Source organism: Amphiura filiformis, chromosome 19 (genome assembly GCF_039555335.1).
Source record: "Amphiura filiformis chromosome 19, Afil_fr2py, whole genome shotgun sequence".
Classification (NCBI taxonomy): domain Eukaryota; kingdom Metazoa; phylum Echinodermata; class Ophiuroidea; order Amphilepidida; family Amphiuridae; genus Amphiura; species Amphiura filiformis.
The window spans coordinates 38444470-38463075 of NC_092646.1; the positions used below are offsets into that span (position 1 = coordinate 38444470).

The 18606-nt window shown below is 37.0% G+C and overlaps 1 protein-coding gene and 1 long non-coding RNA gene across 2 annotated transcripts in view; one reads left to right on the plus strand and one right to left on the minus strand.

Moving 5' to 3' along the window:
- LOC140141260 (probable arginine--tRNA ligase, mitochondrial) overlaps positions 1-11644 on the minus strand; it is a 53686-nt gene extending 42042 nt beyond the window's left edge. Inside the window, exons 1-6 of the mRNA XM_072163068.1 lie at positions 11265-11644; positions 9286-9374; positions 8777-8916; positions 7054-7215; positions 5175-5248; positions 4367-4473 (exon numbers count right to left, since the gene is read on the minus strand). Of these exons, the coding sequence (XP_072019169.1) occupies positions 4367-4473; positions 5175-5248; positions 7054-7215; positions 8777-8916; positions 9286-9374; positions 11265-11300 (608 nt within the window). The 5' untranslated portion in view covers positions 11301-11644. The remainder of the gene's footprint in view (positions 1-4366; positions 4474-5174; positions 5249-7053; positions 7216-8776; positions 8917-9285; positions 9375-11264) is intronic.
- A 3305-nt stretch (positions 11645-14949) lies between these two features.
- LOC140141261 (uncharacterized) lies at positions 14950-17801 on the plus strand. The gene is made up of 2 exons (XR_011857387.1): positions 14950-15078; positions 17632-17801. It is a non-coding gene; the product is annotated as an uncharacterized lncRNA (long non-coding RNA).
- The last annotated feature ends 805 nt before the right edge of the window (positions 17802-18606 follow it).

Genomic DNA, 18606 nt, shown 5'->3' on the forward strand with positions numbered 1-18606 from the left:
ATTATTAATTGTTAATATATTAATATATTGTTAATATATTTATTAAACTATGTTTATTGCATTCAATGTTATTATTATTATTATTATATATGTATGTATGATATTGATTGATGAATAAATTTGAACTTGAATTTGAAGTTTTTGCGGATGATACGCAAAGAACTTTAGAATCAATGGTACACGTCAAGTGACGTTACTACGGTGCGTTTACGGAAACACAGACACATATAATATTTGTTTACTGCAAAGTTTGAAATTTTAATATTATCATTTTTTCCAAGCATTTTAAAGGTAAATGGATTGACGAATTTTGCAATAGGCGGTAAAGATGATACGGCCTATTTCACAATAGGCGGTAAAGATAAGACGGCACAATAGGCGGGATAGATGAGACAAGATAATGGCTAAATGCTAAGCATCAAAATAATACCAGGAATAATCCGATTCGCGAGAATTATTAATTAGCCATTGAACCAATAGATCAATGATGCCGTGATGCGAAGCCCGCTGTTTGGCAGCATTGAAAAAAAAATTTGAAGAGCTATTGAGATGATACCAAGAATAATACTGTTCCGCGAGAATCATAATTTCATTTTATACATTAGGCCTATGTATTGATAATTCTTCTTTTTTATACTTTTACTATTCTTCTTAAATATTCATCCTGTATGTGAGGTTTTTTCTTAATGTTTTAAATTATTATTACACTTTGAACGGTGGTCACAGCTTCTTTTGTTATGCATATAGGAAAAAACGAAATTTGGGTTGAGATTTTAGTGATATGGTCGTTCCAATTGCTCCATAGACAATGTCTTGTAATTTAGGTGGTATCAGATATTTAAGAGGTTCGATCCCGATCTGTTATTATTAATATTTATCATGGATATAAATGTAAATATAAATAATGACACGATGAATTCAGAGTGTACATGAGGCCTTCGGATTAAGTAGCTTGTTATGTGAATTAGAAAAGTAGTTTTGTGAGAATATAAAATACCAATATACAGCGTAATTTATACAGAGATACCGTTTAAATATGCAGAATCCACGTCGTATTTGATTCCGATGCTTAAAATAAGCACGTATTTAAAATAGAACCAGTGTAATATATGGAAAATAGTAATTTTTGGTGTAGCCTATAGATAGGCCTACCGGCGAAAAGTTATTTTGTTTGTTTTTAGGGTCAAGGGGTTCCAATATAGCTTGGCAGACAAAATTGTTGAATTCGGCATACCGAATTAAAGTCATAATGTACGATCTTTTTTCAGAATTAATACCTTTATTTTTTTCTAAACCGTTTTTTGGGCATATTTGTAATAGGGCCTACTTACACATGTTCTAATTTAAATCTATGAGCAAACTGTCAAATTCGTCCTATTTGTAGTAAAGCGGGACGATTTTCTGTTGGTCCGACATAAAGTCATAATTTTTTTAGATTATGACTTTATGTCGGCCACGATCGCAAACCGTAGTCTCGTACAAAACTAGCTTGGTTACGTTCCCTCCACATGTTGAGGGAGTGTAACTAAACTGGCAGCGAGGAGACTAACTCTGAGGCCGCAATCGCTGTCCTAATCCAAATAGTGCGAGATGTTTCGAGTGATAGAGGTGAAGTTTATGATGTTGTTTCTTTGCAAATTCCCAATGTTTTCGCGTCCATTTGTATTGGGAACTTTCATAATGATTGCATATTATCATTTTAGAAGAAAAAAAAGAAAAATCTAATAATTTAAAAAGATCGTACATTAAGGCTTTAACCAAATAATTTGGTTGCCAGCTTTTACGTGAACTTGCCACTATATGCTTAAGCAAGCACATAATATTTCCAAAATAGAATAAATGTATAGGCTAATATAGATACCGGGGACATGAAACCACGTTTAGGCGACGAAAAAAGAAAACCCTGTTCTACGGGCCCGACCAACCCAGATTTTGAACAAATTGGGAAAAAATCTTTCTTTTTTTGTATTTTCTCAAATTGCAAATTATTTACAGATTTTGGTAATTTTTTGGGTTATTTCAAAAACAAAAAAAAATGGCCGACCGACCCTACTTGAAAGGTCAAATCCGCCCGTAGAACAGGGTTTCTTTTTTTCGTCGCGACCTTATCGGTTCCTTTTATCTATTAACCACAAAATAACGCCGCATAATTATCCCCATTGACATTGTTCTGAATGTTTTGTGTGCCGTGGATTAAAATTGACATTGATCTTCGGTTATGCTAATTTTAGACCCCCTCCGCTTGTTTGGGAATCCGATGGATTTACTACACCTACTTAAAAAAAGCCGAATTGCAAGTGGTCATGTGTCAATCAGAATTATATTTGAATAGGAGTTATTTGCGGTTACATGAAAAGTACCGACAAGGAAACGTGAACGGAAAAAAAGATGAAGAAAAAAGAATGAAGAAGAAAGAAAACAGTAAAGAAATGAAACTTATATTCTTATTGCTTATATTCTTTGTAATTATTATTATAGTTATATTATTATAATTATTATTGGTATTATAGTTGTCCTATATTTTGTGCAATGAGATGAGATAAACTATGAAACTCCGTTTAGTGGATTCTCACTTTGACAACAAACTTTTTTTAAAGCGGCCTGGAATGTTCTTGACAATTATATTAGGAATAAACATGACAAAAAACCTCGAATACACACCAATATATTTGGAACAAGAAAAGCAATATATAATTATTGTAATGATAATGTCAATACATTTGGAGTTATAGTTATTATACGCATGCCTATATATTATTTTGTTTTGTTATAATCTGAGCTTCCAAAATTTCAATAAGAAAATGTATTATTTTGCTTTCAATTTGGAGTTATAATAGGCCCAATACTAGTTATTATACGCATGTATATTTATTAATATAGGCCTAATAAGAAAATGTATTATTTTGCTTCCGGCGCATCAACTCCGACAGTGGATGTTCTCGCCCCGAGCGCAGAAATGATCCACCGTTATTATATCTGAAAATGTATTATTTTACTTCGGCGCCTTAACTCCAACAGTGGATGTTCTGCGCCCGAGCGCAACAATGATCCACCGTTACATATAAGGGACTGCGCCGGGCGCATCAACTCCGACAGTGGATGTTCTGCGCCGGCGCAGCAATGATCCACCGTTACAACTGCGCCCATCAGGCGCAGCAACTCCGCAGTGGATTATCTGCGCTCGGCGCAAAAATGATCCACTGATATTATAATATTAAGAAAATATGTAATTTTATTTCCGGCGCAGTTATTTCCAAAAAAAAACACAACAAAATGGCCGACCCTACTTGAAAGGTCCGTCCGCCCGTAGAACAGGGTTTCTTTTTTTCGGCCTTATCGGTCCTTTTATCTATTAACCACAAAATGACACCTACTTATCTGGTGACTAACAAAGGCCGAATTGCAAGTGGACATGTGTCAATCAGAATTATATTTGAATAGGAATTATTTGCGGTTACATGAGAAGTACCGACAAGGAAAGCGTGAACGTAAAAAAAAAAAAAAGATGAAGAAAAAGAATGAAGAAAAAAGAAAACAGTAAAGAAATTAAACTTGTAAGACCAATAGACCTAATAGTGATAAACTTCTCCGTGTAGCGCTAATATAATAAGTTTTATTATAATCTGAGCTTATGGCGCATTATATAGACCTAATAGTAAATATCAATAAACTTCTCGGAGTTATAGTTATTATTATACGCATGCATAGGCCTAATAGTAATCAACTTCTCCGAGAGCTATTACAATAAAAAATATATTATTAATATAATAAGAAAATAATTTATTTAGCTTCCGAGCGCATCAACTCCGACAGTGGATTCTTTGCGCTCGAACGCATCAATGATCCACCGTTATTTTAATAAGAAAATCCATTATTTTGCTAAGGGACTGCGCCTGAGCGCAGCAACTCCGACAGTGGATTCTCTGCCCCGGCGCAGAACATCCACTACCGGAAGATTCTGGAGGGCGCAGGAGCTCCACTGGTGGATGACGTACATAACTCGGAATAGGGAGTAAATGCTGTTTTGAGTACATATTTGCTCTATTGCATTTACACCCACAAATCTCCTCTGATAGTGAATGGAATTTGTCCAATATGACATCATGGAATGTATCATAATCACTGCTTGGCTTGGGCGCAACATTCACATACCATAGGACTACTTTGAAATACTTCATGGCACGATGCACTCTTTGTACTGAAGGAGCGACCAAAACAAAATTGATCATATAATCTGATTTCCATAATTCCAGAGTTTAGGCCAACCTTAAACAGGCTCATTATTTCTGTGAACTAAGGATTTACTTATATTAATGTGGTATTCCCCAGACAGAATTTTTTCCCAGGAAAAGCTTTGTTATCTTACTGAGTTGTTTGTAGTAATCCCTTCGTTGTTAATTCTTCCAGAAGTTGAGGGGTTTTATTCCAGTACTGTGACTCGCCAGAGTACTCGTCAAATTCAATACCTAATCTCTGAAATGAAACAGAAGAAAACAACACGGTATGAAGACACTGTGATAGTGTTGCCAGCTATGTTGCTGCTTAAAGGCCATTTTGGTTGACCAGGCAAACTTTGACGATATGATTTTTGGTAGCAACCCCCGCATAACTGAGGGATAAGTAATGATTATAAGTGTAAACGCATCTTTAAAAGTCTCCATCAAGCCAGTATAGTGTTTGTCCTTGCATGATGCTTGAATAGTATGATTTTTATATCACTCAAAACCTCTGGCTACATAATGTTTATGTACAAAAAATTCCTTGCAGATTAATTCGTTTAGCAAAGATATTGTGAAATTTGAATTTTGTTCTGGTATACCAGAACGAAATTACAACACATTGTCTATGGAGCAGTGTAATACACATAATCATGCATAACTCGCATAAGCGCATAAAATCGGAATCAACTGAAATTTTGGGAATAAGCTTTTTTGTGGATATACATGTATACTGATAAATATCATAAAAAGAGGATGCTAGGATCACGAAATACTCCTTTAATTAGGCTGAAATATCATCAAGTCAATTCCACCTCTTACGTACTGCCGTCCTGTAACATGCTATCAAGTTAATGTGTTTAACAGATAATTGGAGTAGCCTTTAATACAAGACTCTGAAAAGGGAGCTTTCTAAACAATTATCGAAAATGAGAGACAGGGTGTCATCACACTTACCTTGTATGTCTTGATATAGTCTTCAATACTGTATTGTCTAAATCTCTGCCATAGATTCAAGCTATTGCTGTCCCCTGAAGATAAATCACATTATGAACAATTGTAAGCAAACCTTCCTTCCTTTCAGTCTGTGCCTCAATTTTGAGTATCACATGTATATCAAACAGGCTATATGTGCACAGTTTATAAATGTGGTACCAGTTTTAAATCAAATGGTCAAAATTAAGTTTATTCACACATAAGCCTGCATGATTTGGGGGATAATGTGTCATCAGTGTGGTGCAATTTCGTCTAAATTGAACTTTTTGAACTATGCGTGAATCAAAATCATGAAATTTGATTCTCATCCTGCAAGAATCAAGAGAATCAAATTAAATTACCGCTTTTGGAATAGGGATGAATTTCAGAGCATTTTGATTCTCGCAATCTAATTTTAGGAGAATCGTTGCGAGAATCGAGCCCTGTGTCATTATGGAAATTACCAACAGTATTGAATTGGGCCTATACATGAGCATGCATACCATCACGTCTGTGGGGCAATACTCTTAATGTAAGTAATGTGATGCAGTAGCATAGGCTCACGTGTGGACAAAGTTAATTTTGGCCATTTGACTTAAATGCCACATTTTGAGTTTAAATTCTTTTTCATTCATACTTTCTCCAAATAACTAGAAAGTTGGCCTTTTGGAATATATTGTAACAATTTGAAAGAGACTTTTCAGCTTTGAGAAATAAATCTTTGAAATTGGGTAAAGCTGTTTTCAATATCTTAAGGGTATATGAGGTATTGTTGGTGGAAGCAAAAAAAAAAAATTTATTTTCATTATCTGAATCAATATATTATTGAAAAATAACACTTTGGTGTTTTGCAAAAGTTCATTCTACAAATCATATGGCCTTTTGGAATATATTGCAACAACAATTTGAAACAGACTTTTCAGCTTTGAGAAATAAACCTTTGAAATTGGAAGCTGTTTTTAGACCACATTGTAGATTGCAGATATCATAGATTGCAGATATCAGAAATGGGAATGGTCCCCCTTCTCTTTTCTAATAGCTCTAACACTTAAAAGGGCATTTCGTGATCCACAGCATCATCCCCCCACTTTTCTCAAAAAAAGTTGAGACTTTTATACCACTGGAAACCTTTGGCTAAATGTTTATGTACCAAAAATTTCTTGCAGATTAATTTGTTTAGCAAAAATATAGTCAAATTTGAATTTTGTTCTGGTATAGGGCAGTGCAATACACATAATCATCCATAACTCGCAAACGCAAAATCGGAATCAACTGAAATTTTGGGAATAAGCTTTTTACGTGGATATCTACAGAAAAATGTCATAAAAAGAGGATGCTAGGATCATGAAATCATCCTTTAACATGCACAACAATTATTCTTCCTGTAGTGTACCAATGGCCTTATGTGACTTAATTCCAAACCACAAGACGTCACACACACACTACCTTCTGCTGCCACTGGCATGCAGGACACCTATTCCCTGCTGAGTCCCCATAATGAAATAGTAATCACTATTATGGTACCGTAAAATTCCGTCTACAAGCATATATATGCCTCTAAACGAGGTTTTTTTGACACAAGAGACAAGAGGCAGACACTCTCAACAAAAACGTTATTTGGAGTTTGAACAACTATATTACTGATTAAGGCGGCTGTACAAACATGTATATTAAAGACCAATCTATTTCAACGTTTTTGAGAAGGGTATTGGCCTTTCATATCTTTCGTTAAAAAAAACCTCGTTTAGAGGCATATATGCTTCTAGACGGAATTCTACGGTATGACAATTTTCAGATAACTGGACCAAAAACAGTAAACCATTCACTTCAATTTTAAACAAACATAAAACACTGTTTTTACCTTGTTCCATACTTTGAATAAACTCTCTTGCCTCTCGTTCAATAACAGGATCCTTGTCGGCCATTTTGTTTGCTTCCACATACACATCAAAGAGATGTTTTATGGGATTGTCAGCCAGCTGCGTTTCAGATCCGTATCTTTTGAATCCAGCACCAAGGAGACCTGTAAATTACATTGAAGTAAATCTGTTAGTATCACAGCATTACAACCAGAGAACATGGACTCAACTGCCATCTTGATAGCCGCCAGGGTTGCCAAAAGATTTCAGCCCGAATCGCGGGTCAAATAATCGAAAAGTCGCCCAATTTTTCTCTTTACCATTGGTTTCTATGGGGCAGGAAACTATCGAAAGTTGCGGGAGCCAAAGTTGAAAAGTCGCCCAATTTTTTTCTTAAGCATTGGTTTCTATGGGACAGGAAATTGTCAAAAGTCGCAGGAAAAATCTTCAAAAGTCGCCCAATTGGGCTACCAAATCGCGGGTTTGGCAACCCTGATAGCCGCATGGAGCAAAAATACGGAATGTGATGGGAGGCAATCGTTGTCATGTGAGCGCGACGTGGCATACTAGATGCATTTGATGCTACATGCACACGTACCTATTACGCTTTAGATGAGACGCAGCGTCATTTGTTTCCGAGCACCATCAGCAATTAAGACTAGAGTACCCCCAACTCCCCCCCATAGTTGACGGCACTACTGTATGAGGCGGTTTAGGGAATCTGGGTTCTCCAATTTTAATTCTGTGGTTAGTAGTTAACATGTAGTAAAAATCTGTTGAGGGACATTGCAATATTCAAAAAAGTATGTGAAGAGGGCTCAAAATGAGCTATTCCTTTTGAAATCTATATACCTCCAATTAATGGAAGACATGATCTTAATCGTTAGGGAGTGTCAATTTCAAACTCGGGTAATCCCATTTGAAATTCATGCACCCTGTGTGGAAGATTAATATGTCATGACTTCCATAATGATGTCGTCTGTGTTATATGCAACAACAGATGCACGACAGCGGCTAAAAACAATACCTTTATTCTAAAACACTTCATTTCAAATAAAAACATTAAGCCTCAAGTTTACCACATTTTAATCAAATCAAATCCTACATTTTACAAGGAATTACGCGAAGCTTACGGTCGATTTAGTCCTGTTGTTTTTATGCACCTCCAATTGATTCACACCACATATGCGTGTAGCGTTGATGCGCAGAACCATGATAAATTGTGTCATATCACATGGTAGTATAAGAACCAATATAAGATTGCAGAAACTTTCTCAAGTGTTTAAGAATGGCCCATCATGAGCATATATTGGACATTTCTATTGTTTTTACACCATTTTAGATTAAAAGCATGTCTGAAAACTGTGTGCCATATCTTTGACCTGTCAGTATTGGGCCATTCCATTTAAAATCCACACTCCCCCTTTGGAAGATTTTGGAAATATCTTCCACAGGGGGAGAATTAATTTCAAATGGAATGAACACATTAGGCAGCTCCATATGAATTTCATACACCCTCTGAGAAAGATTCTAACCTGAATCTTCCATTGATGGAGGGCGAGTTGCAAATTGGAGCTGCTAATGTGTTCATTCCATATGAAATTCATACTCCCTCTGTGGAAGATATTTCCAAAATCTACCACAGGGGTAGTGTGGATTTTATATGGAATAGCCCATTGCTTTCCTGCAATCAGAAGCATTTTTTTCATATGACTAGCAACTTACCAAACTGTAACCCCCAGTCCCCAAGATAATTGATGCGAACAACCTCATGACCTACAGTAGAATTGATTTTTGCTACAAAGTTGCCAATCAGCGTTGACCTCAAGTGACCTGCATGGAATGGTTTGGCTATGTTGGGTGAGCTAATTTCAGATGGAGAAAAGAGAAAATAACTAAATTAGGAATGTAAAACATCATCAAGCCAAAATAAAGGTAAACTATGATGCAATTTTATCAGTTTCGCCGTCGAGCAATGATTAAAGGAGGAAATAGGAAAAGTGATCCCGCTCGGGAATTGAACCCAGGACCTCTGGTTTATGAAAAAAGCCACTGTTTTTCACAAAATAAAGGTATTCTTAAACATAAAGACCACAAAATATCTTGAGTTTCACTAACACTGAGAATCATATGTTAAATTAAATTATATCAACCATCAACGTGAAGCAAATCAAAGCAACCCTCATGGTATCGGTACCCATAGCCCACCTGTTGCTCAGTTTACATGTACATACCTGTAGTCAATGAGAACTTTTTCTCTCTTGGGTTGCTTTGCCAGTTGATATCCGCATCTGTAAGTCTTCTGAATTGTGTCTAGTACTTTCTACAATCAAACAAGAAAGACAGTAAAAGCAGTAAAAGCTATTAACGTTTTATGGAAAAGAATGACCATGACCACGACAACCTTCACAAACGTATGGAAAAGAAACACTGATCTATTTTTTCATTTAAATCTTACAATTCTATCAGTCGTGGTTGTTGAATTTGAGATGCTCACTCACCATATGGAGTGAAACTTTTCATGGGGTGACTATAGTATGGAGTGGTCCTATATTTTCCAATGTTTAAAAATTTTTGGACTTTTCTTTAACTTAGTACATTTGTAGGACATTATTGTTGACAATATATCAAAAGAAACAATATGTAATTAAGCTGTAATTTGTGTAAAGAGAAATTTTGTTGACTTGGTCTTTCACTCCAGGAGTAACTTAGAACCGCCATATCTGGCCAATCAGGAGCCAGAATTCCAATCTGTGAAGTGTCCCCGAATGATAGAATACAGCTTTAACTGTCTGTCTGATTAACTTGGATTGGGTTGTTATTAGTTTTTAGAAAAAAGCTTTCAAAATACTTATTTGCTCGAGAAGTCTAGCCACAAATTTGCTCACCGATAGCTGCACACTCGAGACTAGAGAACATTGCATTCAAAATCTAGTCGGATTCGCTGAAGCATGATACCATAGCGTAAAGCAATGGAAGTTCAGTTATAAGTAAACACAGCTGATCACAATCTAGGCAATCGCATCAAAAATGTTGCTAAAATTGCACTTCAACAAAATTTTAGACTATTCAAAATGGGCAAATTTTAGTCAAAAGATACAGTTGACTCATCAAAATAACTTTCAAAATTTTAACATTTATATAACAGAATACATTGCAAATAACATGTGTTGCAAAAAATGCCAATGCTGTCCTAACGAAATAGCAACATAGCATCAAATGCGCGTAGTCACGTACCCATTGTGTGCAAATTTGAAGCTACATTGTAGAGTTCTCAAGTAAATACTTATATAATATTTTATTTATTTACACATGTACAAGATACAAAAATTATAATAAAATGAGATGATCAACATAGTAAGTCTCCTGGGCCTGAGTCTGTAATGGGGAATACAATGAGCCTAACTCATTGAATGAAGATAATACTCCAGACTTAGACTTGCTCGAGAAGTCTAGCCAATTGCTCACCGATAGCTTCACATTCGAGACTAGAGACATTTCATCTAGTCGGAATCGCTGAAGCATGACACGGTGTAAAGCAATGGAAGTTCAGAAGTAAACACAGTGCTCAGATCATGACGGGCGATGGCATCAAAAATGTTGCTAAAACTGCACATCAACAAAATTTTAGACTGTTAGGCAAATATTGCTCAAAAGATACAGTTGACTCAACTTTCATCCAAATTTCAACATAATATATCATTTAAACAGAATGCAGAATAAATAACCTACGGTGCAAAAAATTCCACCGCTGTCCGACCAAAAAACAATAGCAACGCACTCTAGCATCTAATGCGTAACTATCGTGTGCAAATTCGAAGCTAGAGTTCTCGAGCTGTATCTGTGTAAATACTGCACAACGCTCCAAGTGGAACAAGATGAACAGGAACTGGTGTGCGCATGAAAAGATGCTTGCTGCTCTGTGTAAGTCTTGCTTTAGGTGTGCTTGCACAGCTGCTTTGAAGCTGGTTGAGTCTTGTATTTGAATAATTGAATGGGGTACATGTAGGTGGTTCCAGTCTATTACCGTTTTGGGAAAATATGAGTATTTGTAGCAGTCCTTGGCACAGGTGATGATTTGATAGGAGTCTGGATGAGAGTGCCGAGATTGACGAAGGCTAGGTTTAAGTAGGTGTTCCACCGGTTTAAAAGTTCCACTTAGTTTAAAAGTATAAGTAAAGTAACAAAAATTAAATCAAAATTAATTATCTACCTGTATGACAGCTGGAGAAAGCAGTGAACCCTTCATTATACTACTACTAGCTGTCAGCTGGCGACTGGTGGTGAAAGTATAGATTATAAAGTGAGAGCTGGATTTTCTGGCTAACTTGCAAGCCAATGTTTTTTTATAACTTTTTACATTCAATTACAATTTGTATTTGAGTTCAGTTCTACTACTTGAGTAAGCTTAAACTGTCTGAGTCTGTACCAGTCACGCGCTTTTATTATCATCCCGATATCGGAATGAAATAGCATCTTGCTTCTCTTTGACACTTATTATCACAACTTTGGAGAGTTATGAGATGCAGAGAAGAAAAAAAGACAAGAACTTTCCATGTCGATCTTTATCAAAATCAGCTCTCGTTCTCGCTCTCGACAGTGTTGCCAAAACTTTTCAGCGTCAAGGCGCGGCGCATTGACTCGCCAGGCCGCGGTAAAGGATTCTCAAGTAGCCCAATTTTTTAAGCTTCCAAAAAAGCGCCCAATACCGGATATTTGGGCGGATTTACCCGAATTTAGAACGCAAAACACCCAATTGGGCGGAAAAGCACTTGACTTTGAAACTTCCGGTACTTACTGGGAAGTTACTGACCGATCAATAAATGGTCACAAAACCCATTGTAATTTCAATTTGGACCTTCAAAGACTCAAAACCTTTATAAATCGGCTAATTGAAAGGAAAATACATCAAATTAGTGCCGCGGCCTGAGACTGACAAAAGTAGCCCAATTTTAGACAAGTAGCGGCATGCTTTTTTGAGTAGCGGCAAGTGATCGCCAAGTAGCCCAATTGTGCGCCTAAGGCGCGGCGTTGGCATCACTGGCTCTCGACGAATCCATCTGCGCAGCTGCGCTGCCGTAAAAACAGCTTGTCACCATGCCGTCACCAAAAATCAGATGGCGCGCTTTCTAAATTGAAACAGAACCCAGGAGCTCCCAGACAGAGCTGATTAAAGACAAATTCAGTGATCCCAACGAAAGTGTAAAAAAAATGTTTATAAAAATTTGTTTAAAATGACGGATAAGTCATTGAAATTGTCATTTGGTATTTTTGAAATGAAACATTTGGCTAAAAACAAAGAAAACAGCAGTAGGCCTATATTGATGAAGTTGAAGCCCACAGGCCCTGGCATATCTAGACCTATAGCTAGGGAGTGTTCAGAAATACTTTGGTGGGGGCGTAAAAGGCCCGGGTAAAAGGGAGGGGGGGCCAAACAAGTTTTGGACCTTAGAAGAGGGGGGACCAAAAAGTTTTAGGTGATAAGAAAGGGGGCCAAAAAAGTTTTCCTCTTCAAAACCCAAAATTGAGGCCCTCTATATCACTTTTAACATGGGCAAGTTTTGGTTTTCAGTGCTTTTGTTTGAAAAAATGATGGAACTTAGTGTACACATATCTATTAATTAATATAACATTAAAGATGATCAGCAACATGCAATGATCTGGGTTGGTCTAAGAAATACTGGCACTTTTTATCATAGAATTTTATCTCTTCAAAGTAAGCTACAAATATGATTATGTAGCAATCTGATCAAAATACAACTAAATCACGAAAATATTGCAAATAAATTGGATTTCTTTTCACGTAAACTGCACACTTCAGTTTACTATTTCTCATTGCAAAATTATTTTGTACACATAGGCCCATGGGTAGATTTACCATAGGGCAGAGTGGGCACAGACCCATGTACCACGGTCTTTGGGTGCCAATACCTGTGTACATTTGCGTGACCAAATTAATCTCATATTTGACCATTTTAGCTTTTTGCATAAATTAGTTCCAATTTTAACAATATTTGACCATTCAAGCTTCAATATGGCCAAATTTTTTCGCGGTTCGCGCGCATTTGTACTATAATATTAAATAGCCACGGATCCAAATTATGCTGATGTGCCTAAGAACCTCCAAATAAATCCTCTATTTCATTTATCCCTGTAAAATCAGATAAACACCCTGATAGTAGGACAAATCTGAATTAAGTATAAAATGAAAATTTCCTTGTATTTCAAGCGCAATTGTCCCGGGAATGTTTCGATCATTTGCCTCCCTCAATGATATACATGTGACCCAGATACCACACCACTGGAAACAACATATTAAGTATATATGTTTGTTATACGATAATGGGAGGGGGTCCAAAAAAGTTTTGTCTGTCAAAAGAGGGGGGTCAAAAACGTTTAGCGGTCCACCGAGGGGGGGGGGTCAAAAAGTTTTCGAGCGAAGAAGACCAGCCCCCCCACCAAAGTATTAATGAACACTCCCCTATATATAGCCTAATCTATAGGCCGATACTGTCAGGTATTACAGATTCATGTAAATAACTTATTTTTGTCTTAAATAAATTGATCTTCGCTGTAGGCCTATATGGGCAAGTTGTTGTTTTTTGTGACATTTGACCCCTTGTAAAATTAATCTACACACATCCTAGATGTAAAAATGTAAAAAAAATGCTAAAATTTTTTAAGTAAATTTCGAGGAAATTGGACATGAGTGACTATTCTTTCTTCCAAATATATTTCTTAACAAATTGACACCAAATATGACTAAAAACAATATTGCTGTACGAAAATATGACCATTTCAAAAAATATATTTGACCGACCAAAGTTACACCGATGACCGTAGTTACCGTATTTTACGGTAGCTATTTCGGGGGTACCGGTTGCGGGACCGGTTGTTGATGACTTTATGTCCAATTTTGACCCCCGGTTTTGACCCAAGATTTTTTACACGGGTTTGTTAGTTATTTTTTATTGACCAAATTTGCCCCAAATGCGGGGCAACTTTGGTCAGGCTATTTTTAACCCCTAGGGCACCATTACAAAATCCTTTTCAACTTCAAAGTGTAGAAGGGAACCCTAATGTCATAAACGAGAGATAATTAGAAATATAATTGGTTTTGTTTGGAAGCAGTGGTTTAAAAACTCTGAAAAGTGCCCAAAGTTACCCCATTTTACGGTAGTGCATTGCATTATAGGCCTATATTTAGCTATAATTCAGTAAAATTAGTACAATACCGATAAAATTCCTTGTCCCCTCCCCATAGGCGTAGATCCTGGGGGATAAATCCCAATATTTTGCCTGGGGGGATGGTCCATAGATCATCATGGCCCCCCATGTTGATGCCTGAATATGGGTTTCTGACCAAATTAACCTTATATTTGCCCAATTTAGTCCCAAAAGTGCCAATTTTACGCGCTTCACGCGCATTTATTCCGCTTTTGCACCATATTTCATCAGTTTAGCCCTTTTGACGTGCCAACAAACCTTTGCCTCCCCCTTTTTTTTTACGTGCGAAGAAATCTTTCCCCCCCCCCCCTTACACACAAGATTTTGCAGAACCCGAATTTGTGGGGGTAAATTTTTGGTGGGAAAATCACAGAAATTTTGTTTCTTTATCTCAACTTAAAGGAAGATTTCGTGATCCTAGCATCCTCTTTTTATGACATTTTTCAGTAGATATCCACGAAAAAAGCTTTTTCCCATTATTGATTATTCAGTAATTGATTCCGATTTTGCGTTTGTGAGTTATGCATGATTATGGGTATTACACTGCTCCATATGCCATTTTTCTCTTTCTTTTTTCTTTCTTTCTTTCTTTCTTTCTTTCTTTCTTTCTTTCTTTCTTTCTTTCTTTCTTTCTTTCTTTCTTTCTTTCGAAATATGACGTCACCTGATTACTCATTCACATGTGGTTGAGCAAGCAGGATTATAAGGTTTTTTCTTTCCCACAATCCCTTGCTCTTCCTCTTTTTCTGCACGCATCAAAAGCGCAGCACACCATGGACAAACCAGTGAAATTAGCCAAGGTAAAATAACCCTAATTTGCCCCTAATCAGGATTCATTACTATACGATATGCTTTTTAAAAGATTGAAGAAAAGGTCTGATTAATTTAGACAGTAAGGGATACTTACTCGGATGTTTTTGCTGGCATTAAAAATGAGGATGTCGATCCACATGCATATCCCGTCCATTTCATCATCACTCCATAGCACACTTGGCGGTCTGTTCTTTGAGACCACCCGAGGTATATAAGGTTAAAATTACGAATTTATCAAATTAAACTTTCACATCAAGGTTAAACATGTTCTTAGCTATACAAACATACCTTTTATTTCGTCGAACAAGTTTTATTTTGTTCCAAAATCCACGTTTTTATCGCAATTTTTGACGTAAAAGAGCTGAATGCAAAACCGGTAAGTACTGCAAACTCCAACACTTCGGGTCTTCGACTTCGCGCAGCACGAGCTTTTGATGTACGCTTGTTTTGACGGTGATTTACGCTCGCGTATCGAGCATTTTCAAGCGCATTTGACAGGTTTTTACTGCGTGAAGCTATTTTGCATTTATTCAAGATGGCGAATTCCTCGAAAAATTTGATGTATTTTTCTTTCAAAAATTCCCTCATTTCACAAATTCTTTCGAATTAGCATCGGATTGCTATCTGTAAAGTGTGAACGGATACCGGACCAGGTGTGCCAAAACAAAAGGGTGATTCAAATGAAAAATACTTAAATAAAATAACATTTCAATCGGTGATATAGCGCTCAATTCAGCAATCGGTGTTCAGAGCGACTTCGACGAATTTGGCGACATTCAACGTAATAATTTTTGCATAATTTTTGTTCAAACAGAATATGGTACACACATTATTTCGCTTTTTTTTATCAAGTAAAATAACTTTTCAAAAATCCAATCCATATTGATGCGCAAAGTTGCGGAAGGTGTGCGTCACCATTTTCAATGATTTTGCTGTGCACAGTGAAGTTCTGCAAATTTGCACAGAGTGTCATGCCCTTAAATACATGTATATTATTAGGCCTATGTAATGAAATAAATCAAATAATTAGTTTCCCGTCACTTTGTTTTTATTTTGTATTTCGACTAAGGCTGGCATTTTCATTCGGGTACCCGCCCGAAATTAAATTACCCGGCAGGAAATACCCTGCCCGGTACCAAATTCAAAAAAAAAAGTTTTTATTTTTCGGTTTTGTAGTGTCCCCGGACCTAGACCTAAACGCTACAGTTTGTCCACTCTGAAGTACAAAGTGACAACGCGCGCGTACACAGCGCATAAACAGTGCGCAGTGCTGCGTCTCTGCTGCAGGTATGCGTGCCTTCAAAGTCGGCACAATGTGTGCGTCCGCGTTGTTATTCTTTGTACTTCAGACAAGACAGACTAGGATCATTCATAGATTCATATTTGACCTAAAAATAAAAAATAAAATAATTTTTTTTTTTTTTTTTTTTTTTTTCGGTTTTGTAGTGTCCTCGGACCTAGACCTAAACGCTAGGATCATTCATAGATTCATAGTTGACCTAAAAAAAAAAAAATTTCAAGATTCAAATTCAATGCATTTTGAAATCATTAATAGAGTATGACATGAATACAAATTATCAATTTTCATATTAAAAATACAAAACATCTTGAAAAACGCGCCGGGTACAAAATTACCCGAAAATGCCAGGCCTAATTTCGACCCCTGCCCCTAACTGACATGACTGAAGTAGCATTACCGTATAGTCCGTATTTAATATTTGAGGGTATTTTTAAAAAACTGAAGAAATCCGACTGCCTGACCCAACTTTCCCACTTGAGGGCAACAACAACAACAGCAATATCTTTTTTGGCCTTAAATAGCGATTTCTTTCACATATTTCCTCCATATTTAGTCTCAAGCTGCAGATATTTTTTGACCCCATGATATTTTCTATATTAATATCAATACATATGTAGTAAATTAGCAAAGAAATATTTTGTGAAGTGAGAGTTTATAAACCCATACAGCGATACATTGTCGCCCTGTTCGGCGAGGTTACCTTGTTGAGCAGGGTCGCTCCACCAAGTACTTATCCCTGACTGATTTCTAAGTTACTACATTATTTCTACATAGAAAAAGAAATTGAATTGACCTTGATATTTGGAATGAACACAATTAATCTTGCACATATTTCCTCCAACTTTACACCACCCCATCACAAAAGTGTTTGTTGTATTTCTTAGGGATCTGAGTTGTGAGATTTTATTAAAGCTTATTATTGAACTTATAATATTTTGTGAACGAATTGAAAACTGTTATTGCTGTGACAGCGCCGCGGCGAAGTTGCCTGGTTAAGTGTCTCCACCGCTACTCACTAGTTCAATGCATTTTCAGTATAGACGAATTCAACAAGCCAAGTCATGGTCAAGATTATGGTCTGCCATTACTGGGTCCCCACAGCACCAAACTGGTGTTGTGACTGCCCAATTGGGTGGATTAAAGCAAAAGGGTTGTCCTACAGCTAATTTTTAAAAATCTAAATGTGTGACGTATAATATACTCCATCTCCATTCATAATTTTTTTTTTTTTCCCTTGTAGTGCACCAAAATTCTCGGCCGTACCGGCTCCCAGGGACAGTGTACCCAGGTCCGCGTTGAGTTTCTTGATGACTCCAACCGTTCCATCATCCGCAATGTGAAAGGACCAGTCCGTGAGGGAGACATTCTTACCCTCCTTGAGTCTGAGAGAGAAGCCAGGAGATTAAGATAGCAGGTATGTACCGGGTAAAAAAGGGGAAGTCAGGGTGAAAGTTAACATAAACTGCAGTTGTAGGAGTTTTAACCTCCATGTTCACCCTATTCACATGTTAGTGTAAACATAGAAGTATAGCTCCTTATTGGCTGTTTGATTCGCATCATGAAGTATTTGCACAGTCTTCATTAGGCAATAAAGACATTGCATGACTTACGACATGATACCCATAGATCAGTGAACATGGTGTGCAATGCGCAAACTGTGCAGTAAGGTAGGTTAGAATCGTAGACCTCTTCTTAGGTTACTCAGTACCAAAAGAAGCAATTTCGCATTTTGCCTTTCTGAAGAATGCTGGACACAATAGGAAGGCGATGTTCAGTTTGGGGAAAGTCTTTTGCCACCCTGAGCATCGCCCTCCTTTTGTGCCTGTTATTTTCAAAAAGGCTATTTGTGAGGAATCAACAGAATGCGGACAATAATATTGAGGGATTTATGCAAAAGTAAATTGCTGTAAATCTTTTACGAGATCATACTTATGCAATGTTGACAAGGTGCAGCTCACAACACGTTCAAAGTAAATGGCAGCAAACAGCCCTCGAATTAAGGATCTGAAGGGGCACCGCAACTTTTTTAGGGCAAGTTGGAAATTGCCTTGGATTTTCACTGAAAAGGCAAGGCAGCACGACAGTTTGTAGTATTTCAAGAGGGCATCAATTTTGAGAAGGGCACCAAGGCAATTTATCAAAAGTGAAGATAACACACACAAACATAGATAGATGATTTTATAAATGAAGGGGCAGGGCTGGGGCAAGGGCACGG